The following is a 16370-nucleotide window of genomic DNA, read 5'->3' on the forward strand; positions in this document are numbered from 1 at the left end:
TCCGAAGATAGAAGTTGAATAAAAGGAGTGAATATTATGAATGAGATACACCCTCAACTTTGGCAGAATGTGAAAGTATATTTTCCAATTCTGCTTTATTTTTAAAGCAGCAAAAAATTAGGCCCCCAAATACTTTGGCCTTCTTGAGCAGCGAAATATATTGAAGGAGAATGGCTCTCTTTTCTCTGAGCAACCCAATCAATGTGGCATGTTTTCCTTTTTCAGAATTATAATTGCCCTACCTGATTCTCATTTTCTTGTTCACCCATAATTCTCTTTGAAGCCAACAGAATGTGTGAGGATAGGAGATTGGAGTTGAATGTGCTATTCAGAGGATGCTGCAAGAGTGAGATTTGGGTGTTTATTTGCCTGGAAAATATCTTTCCAAGTAATGACAGCTTAATGAGACTTAAATATATTACATATTCTTTCTGGCTCATATTTAGTTTTTCTGAAGTAAAATTAACACATTCAGGATTTCTCTGTGCTCTTTAACTCCATACTTAGTAATCATTATTAGACCTTTGAGATTTGTTGGAAGGAAAAGTAAAAACCACCATTGAGTTTAGAGGTTTTTTTTTCCCCCAACAGTTAGCATGTTGATAAGCTTAAGGCAAACAAAACCAAAAGAAGGGTGAGAGAACGTAGTGGGCCAAGTCATATCTTTACAACTCAAAGCCCCAAACATTAAGCTTATATTCTTCTGGCAAATTCTGATTTCTTATTAGCTTATTCTCCTTCAGAATTGATTGAGAACATTCGTAGCACTGACCTCTGTTCTTAAAACAGAAGATCCTAGAGGGAAAGTCTATGCCACGCCCCAGTAGGGATGTGGCGGGGATAATGTTGCAGGGAGGAGGAAAAGGCAGGAAAGCGGACAATAGAATCAAGGGAGGCCTGTGATATCCAATCCTAATTCTTTTCTCAGAGATGGAAGGAATCAGGATGGTTGGGTATCATCTACACTACCTAGTGCCCTCAGACCACCTCCTTCACACCCCACCCTTTGAGAACTTAGATTCTCTTAATTGTTCTATTTTGAATCAACTCTTTATGTGTCAGGCACCACTGACCCATATTATACTACTTTACCCTTACAGGACTCCATTGGGTTAGTATCAGCTTTATTTTACAAACGAGGATTCTGAGGCAAAAACAAACATACCCAAGGCAAGTGGCAGAACTAGGATTTATCCAGGTCTTAGGATTCCAAGCATGGGGTGTATCACTTTTTTTTTCTTCACAACTTATTTCTTTAAAAGCTTATCTTTTAATTAGAGCTTAAGAACATTTCTTGGTAACGTATTGCATGCATGATACATGTTTATCTGTGCTTCAGTTGGCTAAAAACCAAAGTGGGCCTAATTTGTTGAAACCAAATAAATTGTGTCCAATAGAACTTTTTGCAGTGATGGAAATATTATATATCTGTGCTAGTCCAGTAGCCACTAGCCTTGAAGTTGGCTACTATGACTGAGGAACTGAATTGTTAATTTTATTTAATTTCTATTAATTTAAATGTAAATAGCCAGATGTGGCTAGTGGCTGCCATATTGGACAGCTTAAGTCCAGTCCTTAGATACTGAGAGTAAAACAAGAATTACTGTCCTCTAATGCCTAGAGGAAGCATGCCAGGGAGGCCAGGAACTTATCCTGCTGCAGGCAAGCGAATGGAAAGGGCTCTATCCTTGAAAGTCACATGTGTGTAAGTGTGTTTATATCATGCTAAAGACTCAAGTTTTAGTCCCTTTGCCTCCAGGGAGATGTTATATAGGCTTCTTATATAAGCTCCTCTTTTTGGTCATAAGTAACATAAACCAACTGTGAGTGACTTAAGGAATAAAGGAATTCATCAGAAGGATGGGTTAACTCAGAGAACTGAAGGAATCCTTAAAGAGTCCAGACCCTAGAAGGGAACCTCGGGGGTAGCAACTAAGGAACAGCTTTTAGAGTAAATCTACTCCAAACATCCTGGGCCCTCACCTCATTCCCACATCCCTGGGAATAGCTTGAGTCACTGCTGATATCTTGGTCAAAGAAAGGCAAAGCACTTTATTGGACAGTTTTATAGAGACTGCCTGTAAAGAAAAATAGAGAAAGTGGAGAAATAGACAATGAACAGTCAAAAAAAAAAACCAAACAAACACATATAAACTGCTTAGCACCATGTCCTCATGTGACAGGGAGATAGAATGTAAAACGGAAGAAGTGGGCTAATACCCATGTTGTTATGGGATTTAGGGATAGTAAAATATAATACTTAACCACGTTCCATTAAAGTACTTATACTGAGTGAGTTGATTTGGCTAAGTGTTTTTAAGTACTTAATATGTGTGACTTTTCATAGCAGCCCTATGAAGAAGTCAGTGTTTTCACTGCTCTTTTTCCAAATCAATAAACTAGGATAATGAAAAATTATGATTTGCTCAGAGAAAGGTAATTACTAGTACAGAAAAGATTTGAGCCCTGAGCCACTGGCGGCTATTTCTGTCCTTAATCCACATTGTATGTCTCCTCCAATTTTCCTTTTAGCACAGAAGAAGATGGTAAAACTCTGTTTAACATTAATATTTCAGGCCTTTTATGTGCTAATGAGAGAGACTCTCTATTCATTAGATATGCTTGGGACATGATTTGGCCTGATGAATACAAGTGCTTTATAATGAGTTTTTTAAATTATATTTGTTCAATTTCTGTACTTTTCATCCCTAGTTTCTTTAATCTTTTTAAAATCTGTACTTAGAATTCAGTTCAATTTTCCATTAGTCTTTAAAAAGAAAATTGAAACCCCCTATAAACCTACCAGGTATTACTATGGTTAACATTTTGGTATGTAGCCTTCCAGTCTTTTTTCTATACATATAGATATATGCTTTGAAATATAAGAATGGGGTCATATGCTAAATAATTGTGTATGCTTTGTTACTAAACAAACAGAGGCATTTCTCTTCCATTAATTTTTTTCACACCATTTTTCTAACTATAGATAGCTTTGTCATCCTTAAAAATAGAACATTCTCATTGTAAAAAATTCAATTTACAGAAAAAGAGAACAAAATTCACCTGGTATCTCACCATTGTATTATGAAAAAGCTTTCAGAAATTATATACGTGTATAATTTTATATAAGTGAGATCAAGTTGCATATGCTTTTTAAAAATATGGTTTTTTTCACTTAACAGTATGTTGTGGATATCTTTTCAAATCAGTATATACAAATAAAACTACATCATTTTTTCCAGATAATTCCACAAACACTGAACACTTACCATGTTATACAGTGCTGGGCAACAAGGTGATGAGGATGCATGAGGATAACATGTTATCATTTCTATTGATTCACAATATTATGTGGTAGATATGTCATAATTAATTTTCTTAGCCTCTTCCTATGGAATATTTAGATTATCTCCACATTTTTTCCTATAACAAACACAGTGGGATGAATCAGCATCCTTCCAGCTAAACCTTTGCCCACATATATTCCTTACTTTAAGTTTCTAAATGTAAGCAAAGAATACGGAATATTTTAACACTTTTGATGTTTAGTACTGAATTGCTGTCCTGTTGTTTTAATTTTGTGCTTTATGGTTAAACTCTGCCTTCTTTTTGTCTGTACAAATGCAGGCAGGCCTTCAATTCAGTTAAGTGATCACAACTAAGTTAATATTATTTTGAATTTTAATAAACGTATCCTTGATTCAGAGCATTTTCACATCATTTACTTTATCTTTCCAACACCAGCCCCACATGTGAGGCAAAAAAGGCACTGGTATGATATTTATTTACATTTTACAAGGCACTCGGAAGCCAAATAACCACCTAAGATTCCACATATACTAACAGATGTTTGGAGAAACTCCGTGTAGCATTAATGTAATTCCAGTTGCAATGGACATTGTATTTGAGTCCCCACCATCAGTGCCATGTCAGGTGGTCAGTCTTGCTGGTCATGGTAATTGGCTGCCTTTGACCGTGATTGGCTCTCACATTGCAGGCCCAATGTAGACGGGGCCAATGAAATTCAAAGAGAGGCTTCCTGGGGCTTCTGAGTAAAAAGCAGTTAAGAGAACAGGAACAAAACAGAAACGGACTCACAGACTTTGAGAACAAACTTATGGTTACCAAAGGGGGCGGTGACAAATTAGGAGTATGGGATCAGCAGATACAAACTACTATACATAAAATAGATAAGCAATAAGGATTTACTATATAGCACAGGGAATTATAGTCAGTATCTTGTAATAACATATAATGGAATATAATCAGAAAAAAATAACTGAATCACTATGCTATACACCTGAAACAAATACAATATAGTAAATCGACTATACTTTAATAAAAAAGAAAGAACAGGCAGCCTGTTGCCCCAATTGCCTGTGGCAGCCGTCCTACAACCATTAGGGGAATAGGCCCTATGACAAAGCTGAGATGAGTTGAGCGTCAGGGAAAAAATGAAGTCTATGATGACATCCCTGCACTTGGACCAATCCTGAAGCTTACCCTACGGATAGAGTCTCTGTTATGTCAACAAACACAACAACTATCTGTTCTAAACAACAATCTGTTGTTTAGAACAGATTGTTACTTCAGCTGAAAGAATCTTAAGTGATAAATGGTTTATATTTAAATTTATAAAAATTTAAATACAGCAATAATTTTAGTCAAATATATTCTCTTAGTATCCTAATTTCTTTTGGCTTAGTACTGAACATGAATATTATGCTTCTGGCGTGGAAATAATTTAGTTCCTTGAATTAACAAGAAAATATGGAATACAGATTTGCCACTAAGTTTTAGCTAAAACTGCCTTTGTATGTATTTTGTCCCTTATACAGAAACAAAGTAAACACAATAACTTTCCTTACTGAAAAGACAGAGTCTCCAACCTTTATTTCTCTGTGAAAATGACCTGGGGGTATTCTCTTTATAAGTTGACTTGGGTTCTCTAAGAGGAACAATTACCAAAATTTGTAAATCAAGATTTACAAAAGAGCATCAGATTCTTAAAGCCATGTTTTTAGGAATATTCTTGGCATTTCTAAGGAAGATTGTCAGCTTAAATTTTGTTGAAGCCAAATTTTACCATTTTAGTCCTTTACTTGGTTCCAGAAAGTGTTTGATCTATGTGGCACTATAAGAACAGTTTATCTCTGCAGATATGCAATTTCAGAGTTTATTTCCAATAAAGAAAGCTTGGTTTGATGATGATATGAACATGGTATCCTCTTTCAAAGAAAATGACTGTGTTATCAGATATTCTACAAAGTATTTTGTATACATTTTCTCAGCCTCATATCAACACTGTGAGATGTGTACTCTTTTTGCATTAAGGAAGTGAGACTGAGCAGGTAAATAATTTTCCCCAAGTTACATAGCTAGTAAGGGTTGGAACAATATTTGAACCCAAGCAATTGTTGCATTAGGCCAAGCCCTAACTGCTCTGCTATGAGTACAAACCCCTGACTAAAACTAAAAAGAAGAGCCAAGAACTAAAGGCTTCTAAAAATGCAGAGAAAGGGCTTCCCTGGTGGCGCAGTGGTTGAGGGTCCGCCTGCCGATACAGGGGACCACGGGTTCGTGCCCCGGTCCGGGAAGATCCCACATGCCGCAGAGCGGCTGGGCCCGTGAGCCATGGCCACTGAGCCTGCGCGTCCGGAGCCTGTGCTCCGCAACGGGAGAGGCCACAACAGTGAGAGGCCCGCGTACCAAAAAAAAATAAAAATAAAAATGCAGAGAAGTCTGAAAATCAGTGAGGAAAAAAAATATTCTGAGCAAGAAAATGGGAGGCAGAAAGAGCTCATGTGAGCTCCAAGTTAATAGGTGCAAACAAACACAGGAGCAGCTGTGTTGGTAGGAGTAGCATCACAGTGTTAAACTCAGAAATGCCTGGTCTTATGAAAAATTCCAAAGCCGTCCATTTAAAGATTTTGTATTATTTCCAGAGGTGGATCAGTGATAATGATGATCGATAACCTTTAACTGAGTACCTAATATGTCTCAGAGACCATTCTACATGGTTTACCAGTATTGCCTCGTCTCCTTCTTAACAGCGATCCTATGAAGTTTACTGATGATGGAGAGACTGAGGCTCTAAATGGTCAGTTAACTGACCAAGGGTCTTACAGTTGATAAGTGGGGAAGCCAAGAGATGAACCCAGATTGTCTAATTCCAGCACTTGCATTCCCAAGCACATGCTGCATCAAGGAAGGAGTAGACTTGGTGCTCAGGACGTGGGAATGCTCCACAAAGTCAAGCAGGGTAGTAAAGAGGCCCACAATACAGTAGGAAAAGCAAGAGCTCTGAAGTCAGAAGACCCGTGTTGAAGACCTGCGTCTTGAAACCTATATTACTTGGCAATTATCCTTAACCTCTCTGTACCCCATCTATATAATAGGGGTAATTATACCTGCCCTACCCACCTCACCAGGTTTTTGCGAAGATCAAATAAGGCTATGTGTGGGAAACACATTATAAACCTTAAAGCCCTGTGTAAATATTGCCCCCTATAAATAAATGATTGTACCATCATGAGAGGAATATGGCATAAGATAAAGAATGTGCAAAAGCTTTGTCTAGTCAGTGGGCAGATGACCCCCAAAGTTTGTTTTCAGCTTCAAGCAGAGATCTTGTATGCAAAGCAGGGTTTTAAAAAACAACAACATTGAAGAGTATCAGTTTGAATGTTGATAAGTGTTTTATAAATAGCTGCATAATTAGCATGTACTTACTGCAAAAAGTATACATAATATTTCATTCCCTGTTGTAGGCTGTAATGAATCTGCTGCCTCTACATCCTAGGAGGTTTTCACTTACTTTCCCCATGATAATTTTAATACATGGAACCATTATTAGCTGAATTAAGAATAAGTAAATGAGCAGTAAAAAAAAAAAATACAGAAAAATTACAGGTGCCTGTGGTGAGTAAGATAATAACTAGGTAAAAATATATGAAATAATTACAGTGTTTGAACGGCAGAGCCGGCATGAGGAAAATGTCTCAGTGGAATATTAAACCTGCTGTAGGCAGGGTAGAAAGACTCTGTGGCCTTCATCTCTTCTGATTCTCAGCCCTAATACCTCACTGAAAACAGATCCAATTTGTCCTCATCCATGTTTATATGATGTCAAAGGGGCTGGTCCAGTTCAATAAAGATTTAGTCATTCTGAAAGCCTGTGGTCCTATAGACTAAATACCCAATAACTAAAAGGTTCTGTTTAAAAGATGTATTTTGGTATTTGTTGTATTTTGGTATTTGTTGTAGACTTAGTCAACCTGGTAACATTGAATATGAACTTATTTAGAATATATCTATGATCTGCATTTGATATCTCAACAAAATGGAATTTCAGGTAATTTAGATAAAGAGTTTTAAAGAGATGTGATATTTTGGGGGAAAAACAGTTTAAAGAATATTCTATTATATGTAGCACTCCAAACAGTGTCATTGAATAGTTTAAGGTGAACATTTGAGGCTTTTTATATTTCACATGCCCAGTCCTTGATTAGGAAATGTAGAGATTCACATTGAACTTAAGACATGGTTCCTGCAGTTAAGGATTCTTTTTTTTGAATTTGTTTTCCTTTTTTATTGAAATATAGTTAATTTACAACATTGTGTTAGTTTCAAGTGTACAGCAAAGTGATTCAGTTATAGATATATATGTTCTTTTTCAGATCCTTTTCCATTATAGGTTATTACAAGATACTGAGTAGAGTTCCCTGTGCTATACAGTAGGTCCTTGTTGATTATCTGTTTTATACATTGTAGTGTGTATATGTTAATCCCAAACTCCTAATTTATCTCTCCCCCTGCCCCCCCACCATCCCCTGTGGTAGCCATAAGTTTGTTTTCTATGTCTGTGGGTATATTTCTGTTTTGTATAGAAGTCCATTTGTATCTTTTTTTTAGATTACACATACAAGTGATATCATATGATATTTGTCTTTCTTTGTCTGACTTCATTTTAATATGATAATCTCTAGGTCCATCTATGTTGCTGAAGGATTCTGATTTAATGCTCTTGGATGGTGAAAAGTCGTATTACCATAATGAGAAACCTCAAATTAGGATTTGAATCATCAGTAGTTTAAGAATGTCTGGTCTGGTTAGGAGTGGAGAGCCACTGCTTTCTAAATCAACAGATGTTGGACAAGAGAACTGGTTGAATATATATAGCAGAGAGGGTCTAGTTCAGACATTAGGGATCCTGCTTCGCTGACTCTCAGATGGTCAAGGCTGCAACAATTAACTCTTGGTTTTCTGTATGTGCTTTGTCTTCTTTGAGGGCTTTTGGGGATCAGTTCTACATCTCACATGGATTTCCCTGTGAGATCCATGGATCATAACAACAAACAAGTGTGTTGTTTATGCAACAAACTTCTAGGTCACCTAATTCTGCTGCATAATGTATGTTTGGATAAAGAAATAATATTAGACAAACACAATAACGTAAACAAGTCAACAGAGTACTGGGGCAGGAGGTAAGAGAACTGAGTTCTAGTTGGAAGAATTCCATTGATAAATTCAGAAAAATCACTTCACCTCATTCTACCTGTTCCCTTACCTCTAAAAATAGTGGAGTTGAAGGAGATAAAATCAAAGTTCAGATTCTATGATTCTGTGAATCATCTGAAATCAACTCAGTATATGAGTGATGAGTTTGGCCACTTGGACTACTATGGCCTTTTCTTAATTGTGTTAAAAGTAACAATTAAGGGAATAATTCCAGATTCTCTTACAGACTTTAAATTAGCACTTATGAGCTACCAGAATCAGATACCAGAACCATGTTATCTTTCTGTGACATTTTCCCATGAATTCAAGCAGCCATATTGCTTCTTACCAGAACCCAGCTGTCATGATATCACGAGTCATGACCTTATTCTATACAAGTATTTCCTGATCATATGACAAAATCATTAGATTATTATGTGTTTGATATTCTCTACTAACCTACTCTTGAAACAGACATTAGCTAAGTATGTATTTCAGATGGTGTTCTGCGTATGTTAAAAATGTGTGTGGTATGCATTAATAATCCTTTCTAAACTGTTATTTGTGCTGGAGAAGAGTTAGATTTTTATTCCACATAGGACTTTCTCCATCAAATGGTTCATGAATTATTATTCCAGCTTTAGCCACAGAAAGTAATGGTTTCTGCAACCTTTCTGATGTGTGTGAATTTACAAATACTATATTTGAAATGTTACTCTTGTTAGCTTGCATTTTTGACATCATGTTGAGACCAGGGACCTGGTGGGATGTTCTTTATTCTTTGGCTGTTTTCTGAAGGGAATATAGTTTTTTCTCTTTCCCCTTCTTTTTTGTAGGAGTTAAATAAAATCTAAAAATCACATAAATATTCTAAAAACCTGGGGAGATTGTTATGGGAATAAATAGCCCCAGCACCTCCCCTGTGACCATTTCAGGTAGATCAATTACATGTAGAGTCTTCTCTGTGTCCCCTGAGAATCTGATTCAGCAGCCTGTTGAGGAATGGAATGGTGTGATGCCTGTGGAGGGGCCGAATCCTTGCCTAGATTCAGCTATGAAAATACTATTACTCCCAACTCCACCTTAGTGAATAAACACCTGGAAGGGGAAAGGCAAGACTTTGTGAAACAAATCAGTGCTTCCTTTTGTTTTTTCCGGAGGTAAAGATACGTAACTTTCATGAGAAAAAAGAGAAAGCCTCTTCCTACTCCCTCTGGATTCAGTCAGTTCTAGCTCCCAGGAGGCTGTGGAGCTATACATGAAGAGTGGGGGGCACTCAGCCCTTGGTTTCAGGACTGGACATGCTGAGTCAGCTCTAGGAAACTAGGAACTTCAGCAAAAAGTTCCAAAAGGAAGGAAGGAAGAGAAGGAGGGAGGGAAGGAGGAAGGACGGATGAAAGAGAGGGAGAAAGAGAGAGAGGAGGAGAAATCTCTTTCTCATTAGGATCTCTGCTTCCCAGATGCAATTACTGGTAATAATTTCATGAACCCAAGCACCAGTGTGTAGTCACTATAGCCACTGTTTGGGCCATAGTGGTGACCAATAAGAGCCCTGCCTGGATTTGTAAGCCCTGCCATTTACTCACTGAACAACCTTGGGCAGATCTCCTCTCTGACCCTCGGTCTCCTCATCCGTAAATATTTACCCTTCAGTTTTGTGGAGAGCATTACACGATCATGTAAGCACTTGAGTATATTTATTATAAGCTGTAGAGCCCGACCCATATTTGAAGTGTTAATCATGTTAATCCTTGCAATCATGTGTTCTATCTTTTATTGTACACAAGACAGATTTCCCCAGCAGAAGAGAAGACAAGAAAAATCTGTGTCCTGACCCACAGAGACAATGACAATTTAGTCATCTTACACTAGGGCCCTATAGAGTAGCCACAGGTGTGCAGCTGGTGCCTCTGGATGCAACATACAAGCATTTGTATTGCTTCCTTGAGTCCAAGTCGGGATAACCTGGAAAGTTAGAATTATATCCACTTACTATCAACTAGATATTTCAAACCATTTCAGCCTCATACAAGTAGGAAAGAACCTCTCTCTCTCTCTCTCTCTCTCTCTCTCTCTCTCTCTCTCTCTCTCTCTCTCTCTCACTGACTTATGAGTGAACCAGTACATAATTTTCAATCAGTCAAGAATTACTCACCTGGTACCCACCATGTACCTGACTATGCTCCTAGGTACCCTAAAAAATAGTCTTAAAATGTAGTGCCCAGCATTGCAATTCTTTGGAAAGAAAAACTGAGTTATGTGTGCATACCAGCAAGAGACCGAAGGGTTAATCAGAAAAAAAATAATTTTCACAGAAAGTGATCTTTCTTCCCTTTTTTATTGTAAGCTCAAAGAGAATTGTAGCAATACAGGTTGAGCAACTTTCTTTTTTATGAATCCCGTGCTCAATTGATGAAAGCCATTTTGCAACCCATTTACATACAGTAAACCTTTTCTTTAAAGTTCTGTCATTTACCTTGATCATGATTACTTATAGTCCCTTTAGAAAAGGCCCCTGGGGCTTCCCTGGTGGCGCAGTGGTTGAGAGTCCGCCTGCCGATGCAGGGGACGCGGGTTCGTGCCCCGGTCCAGGAAGATCCCACATGCCGCGGAGCGGCTGGGCCCGTGAGCCATGGCCGCTGAGCCTGCGCGTCCGGAACCTGCGCTCCGCAACAGGAGAGGCCACAACAGTGAGAAGCCCCCGGACCGCAAAAAAAAAAAAAAAGAAAAGGCCCTTGGAATTAGGAGTCTTGGATTTAAAACCAGCTCTACAATCTCACTATGTAATCTTGACCATTTACACTCCTTTACTGTCAGCTTGCTCACTTGTAGAAAGAATGATGTTTTCATCACAAGACTATAAAGTAGGGCTTAACTGAGGTACTCTGTGCAAGTTACACTGTAAGTTATAAAAAGGAAATTGTTTTATGAACGAATTGTCTATAATATGTACTATAAATCACTGAAAAAGGAACAGTATGTCTAATCTAAAATTTTTCTTGATCACATACTATATTTTCCCTACTGTAATCCACAGAAGAATGTAAACTGAGAGCAGGGACCTTCACCAGACACATACAGTAGACACTCAATCAGGTTATCTGTTGTATTAATGGATAAAATTTCTATGTAAATGTCACTGTGCTAGGCATGGTACAGAATACAAGAAAAATTATGTGTTACCCCAAGCCTCAAGGAATCTATAGTTTAGATGACTAACCATTGATGCACAAAAAGCCAATAAGAGTTAAGTTATGGTTCTGAACAAGAGAAAAAAGAATGGTATAAAAACTGTGTCTAAAAAAAACTGTGTCTGAGTCCCTCACCAGAAGACGGATACAGCAGGAACCTTTCCTTGTCCTAACCTTGGATGAGTTTATCTACCTCAGCCTCACTTCCTTCCCATGTGCTTTTTGTGTCAGTCATGGTCCCAGCAGGACTAGATGCCCACTCGTAAGTGTTTAACTGAAGTGCATATAATGAAGGATTGTAGAGATGTGTCCAGAATTGTGAGAGCCAAGAAGAGGTGGCAAGGCACAACAGCAGTAAGCATTACTAGCCCTAGAGGTGAAGGCAGGGCAGCATGCAGGCAGGGGATGTGATGAGAGCCGGAGTTAGGCGCAACAAGAATCCTTGTCAACACACAAGTCCAAGTGGAGCCATGCAAGTCTAATTCTTTGGGCAATGATCAAGGCAAAGTCAGCTGGGTTTGTATGCATTTGGTCCGGAACACATGTGCAGGTGAGGGTTTTCTTGAGGGCCTAAGGAAGGTTTTCCAGTAGTCCAGAAGGCAGGCTTTCTGAAGCTGGGATCTGTCACCCTGTCTTTGCAAGTAGCACAGTGAATGGCTAAATATCTTCCTTGACTCCTTGGCACTTACCACGCACAGCCTTCACAAGGTACAGAACAAGAGAAAATGGATTATGCCCTCAACAATAAGAGGCGAGTCATCCGCCTGGTTTTGCAGTGGGCCGCCATGTATGGAGACGTCCTGCAAGAGGATGATGTGGCACTGGCTTTCCTGGAGGTACGTGGGGGTCATCCCTGCCAAGAATGCACCTTTGTCCTACAATGCACCATTGTCCTACAATGCAGGGACTATCCATAGGCATGGCAGCTTCCCTGGAGAGACTGTAATTGCAAATTCTAGATTCTGTTAACATGTTCATTCATCAGAAAGGTACTATAAGGAAAGTAAAGAAAAGCATCATCCATTATCCTGCCACTCTAATTCAATAACTGGAAGTAGCATTCGAACATATTTTCATTTGGTTATTTTCTTTGTTATATTTTCTGTAGTTGTAATCACATAGGACCCATCATTTTACAGGCTGCTTTTTCCACTTGATGTAAGGATCTTTCCATGTCAGTAGAGTCTTTCTAATAAAAATTTCTAATGGCCTTGCCACCGATATATTTATTGGTTCCCATATTATTGAATATTTACATCATTTCCATTTTTACCTTCCTAGAATAACAGCGTAGTGAACGCTTTTGTGCCAATAGGTCTATCCTTGGTTATATTCCTAGAAGTGGGATTACTAGATCAAATGGTGGATATTTTTGAGTAGAGTGAAGCAGATAACTTCACTGAGGAATTCCTGGGGCCATGAGGTAGTTCTGAAGGGACATGATTTACTTTGTAAACACTGCTTCAAGCTGAGCTTCCCTTTTCCTTCCCGTGGCTCCAGCCCAAGTTACAGCATTGACCCGGGCATTTAATCCTTGATGACTCATTCTGTCCTCCAAATCTGAGATGGGGACCTCACTCCTGTGCAGGCAAAAGGCAATGTGGCTTCTGTTTCAAACTTTATCAGTCTGTCTGTTCAAGAATGAATTATCCAAAAGAAATGTCCCCACTCTCTCCTTTTTACTCATGTCATTTGGCAGGCAGAGAAGTGAGGCTTGGAGGAAAGGTGGACGAGAGTCCCTCACGGCTGTGGGATAAAGGATTTTGAAAATGTAGAGGAATAAGGGTAGCTTGGGTCATTGGGTCATGGCCTCTACCCATTGCATCGAGTAAAGGACCCCTTTACAGATGAGCCAAAGGGGTGTGAAGCTGCCACTGCCACAGCTCTCGGCTCCTGCTGGGGAGGCCGCTGCTGATCAGTGGGCAGGACCGTTCCCAGGACGTCAGTGAAGAGTCCTGAGTTGGTGGCATAGACTCAGCAGAATTTCAGTTCAGTGCTGAAAACCACGACTGTACTTTTACCACCAACAGTTAACCGCGACTAGTGGTAAACAACAAATACTGAAATAACATTCAAAATAAATATTAAAATTTCCCTGAAAAAACATTGAGGTGAAAACAGTGCTCTTAAAGGATAGACTATAAAATAACCCATTCCAGAACATGGCACTGCATTGCCTTTTGTATAAATATCATATAAACAATTCATTTGCAATTCAATTTTTTTTTAATTTTTTTATTGTGGTAGAATATATCAAACATAAAATTTGCTGTTTTAATCTTTCTTAAGCATACAGTTCAGTGGCATTAATTACATTCGCAATGTCACGCAAGCATCACCACCAACAGTTTCCAAAATTTTTTCTCACTTGCAATTTTGAATTTAGGCATGCTGTATACGTTTTCTTTTACTTTTTTGTCCCCGGTCCATGAAACCATGGTCTGGAGATGCTAGTGAGGCAGATGACATAGGGACACGTCTTTGTTGCTCTTTACAGAATTACGTACCTTTTGCAGTTCTTGTTAAAAGCCTGTGACCTTTGCCAATTACAGGAGTTTTATGTGTCTGTATCAGATGATGCCCGGATGATTGCTGCCCTCAAGGAGCAACTGCCCGAGTTGGAGAAGATTGTCAAGCAAATGTAAGGAAGGGCTTGGCTTTGGGGTGTGCTTTCATCAAGTAAGTGCCTGCTGCCTCTGAATCACATCATCTTCCAGGAGGTCCTTTGCCCACCTCCCCAAAGGTGAAAGATGCTTTGTCAACAACCACACACTATTCTGATTCGAGCAATCTGAGCATCGAGTGAGGAGGTGCAGTCAGGCCAGATGAACAAAAGGACAGAGATTCCGCTTAGCTGCCTTCTGTGCCGGGTGGCTGCCGAGAGAGAGCCTGGGGAGCCAGAGATCCTCTCTGAGTGTCTAACTCAATAAACTCGGGTCCCTTTGGTTCAAGGCAGTGAATCCAGTAATAAAGTGGTCAGTGGCATCTAAAGAAAGTTTGAGGAGAATTACTTATATGGTAAATTCACTTTTGGCTGCCAGTGCTGTTGGCGGTGAATATTTGTGTCCTCTCAGTGGCAACACAGAAGGTTTTCACATGCTGTTCTTTGAGCCGCTGATTAAATACTGGCTACTCAATAGACTTTGAGATCGAGAAATTCTGGCTTTTAACATCAGTTCGACCAGGGATCTGTCTGTGACAAGAGCTGATCTCTTAGCTGTCTCCTCTGGGCCTTGGCCTCTCAGTATTAAAATAAGGAGGCTCGTATTGCCTCCTGAAGGGATGCTGTGATTTCATTTTCTAATGTAAGATTAAAGTTATATACAAATGAAGCAATTTAAAATAATAGTACCAACAGTATTAAATAATGTGCTTTCTCTATTTCTCATAGTTCAGAAGATGCAAAGGCTCCACAAAAGAAGGTAAGTGGCAACGGATTAGGATTCTCTAACTGTGCCCTGTAGAATGACAGTTCTCCAGAAATATAATATTGCAATATCTGACAGTGATATCTTTGTAAATACAAAATATGTTTTCTTTATTTCTCGACTCTGCCTCTCAGATGTGTGTCCTCTGAGTTGCAAATGTGCGTTTGTCATTCATTCCTTATGACACCTGCCGCTGTTATTATTTTTTACAGCACAAAGTTCTTTTGCAGCAGTTCAACACGGGCGATGAGAGAGCCCAGAAGCGCCAGCCTATCCGTGGCTCTGATGAAGGTGAGAATGTCTTCCAACTTGTGCAGATAATTTAAAGTCAGAATAAAATCTTCCCCCTGGGAATCACCCCTTGGGCCCACAGAATAGCTTTTCTTGGCTGTCCCTGTGTACTCCAGATGGTTTGCTTGGAGGTGCCCGTTTGCATTCCAGTTATTTATGTTCTTGAACTCTGTGCCTGGAGCTGAGGTGCTTGTTCACACTCCCCTGATTCTGCCTCTCCCCCACTGCTACCTTTCCTTGAAGGAGAGAAAGATTATCTCAGGCACCCATTGTCAACGTGGCAGGAGGGTGGCTGGCGCTTTGCAGATGCCTCGCCAAGGTGAAGCACCAGGGGCACCTGCAGAGAGGGGCTCCCACCCAGGGAGAGCACTCTGGCCCTGAGCAGTACCTCGTTAGCAGCCATCAGGGAGGCAGAGAGGCTGGCTGTTATTGTTTGCTTGGTTAAGATTTCTCCAGAGAATCACAACCAAAATAAGATGAATGATCATGATAAAATCTTCATCTTAAGCCACAGATGACTCTTGTAATTTAGCGGTGCCCCAAACTCCAGAATTACAGGAGCTGGAATTGCCTCCAAGATCTATGTGTTCAGAGCTGAGCGTCTGGGCGCCGCATATGGGTCTGCTGAGCTGAGTACCACCGTGCCACCTGGCCTGGCCGCCGAGTACACAAACCAGGGAACAAGTGAGCAGCAACGTCAGCAAATGTTCACGGCCCCAGGCGGAAGCACTCCTGTTTGCAGAGGTGTTAATGTTGGCTCCCCACCACTGCACCGGGCAGCAGGAATCTAGTAATCTGCCTACAACACAGCACTCCTGGTATTGTGAAAAAGAAAGGCTCACAGACAAAGGCAGACCCAGGGGGCTTCCCTGGTGGCGCAGTGGTTGCGCGTCCGCCTGCCGATGCAGGGGAACCGGGTTCGCGCCCCGGTCTGGGAGGATCCCACATGCCGCGGAGCGGC

General features: G+C 39.9%; 1 protein-coding gene across 5 annotated transcripts in view; it reads left to right on the forward strand.

The window, feature by feature from the left end:
* Positions 1–16370, forward strand: part of RAPGEF4 (Rap guanine nucleotide exchange factor 4) — a 318711-nt gene that overhangs the window by 269250 nt on the left and 33091 nt on the right. For all 5 annotated transcript variants that reach the window (XM_028479132.2, XM_028479142.2, XM_028479143.2 and 2 more), the window contains 4 exons: positions 12376–12526; positions 14243–14331; positions 15082–15112; positions 15331–15409. In XM_028479132.2, the coding sequence (XP_028334933.1) occupies positions 12376–12526; positions 14243–14331; positions 15082–15112; positions 15331–15409 (350 nt within the window). The remainder of the gene's footprint in view (positions 1–12375; positions 12527–14242; positions 14332–15081; positions 15113–15330; positions 15410–16370) is intronic.

This window comes from Physeter macrocephalus, chromosome 2 (assembly GCF_002837175.3).
Source record: "Physeter macrocephalus isolate SW-GA chromosome 2, ASM283717v5, whole genome shotgun sequence".
NCBI classification, from domain to species: Eukaryota; Metazoa; Chordata; class Mammalia; order Artiodactyla; family Physeteridae; genus Physeter; species Physeter macrocephalus.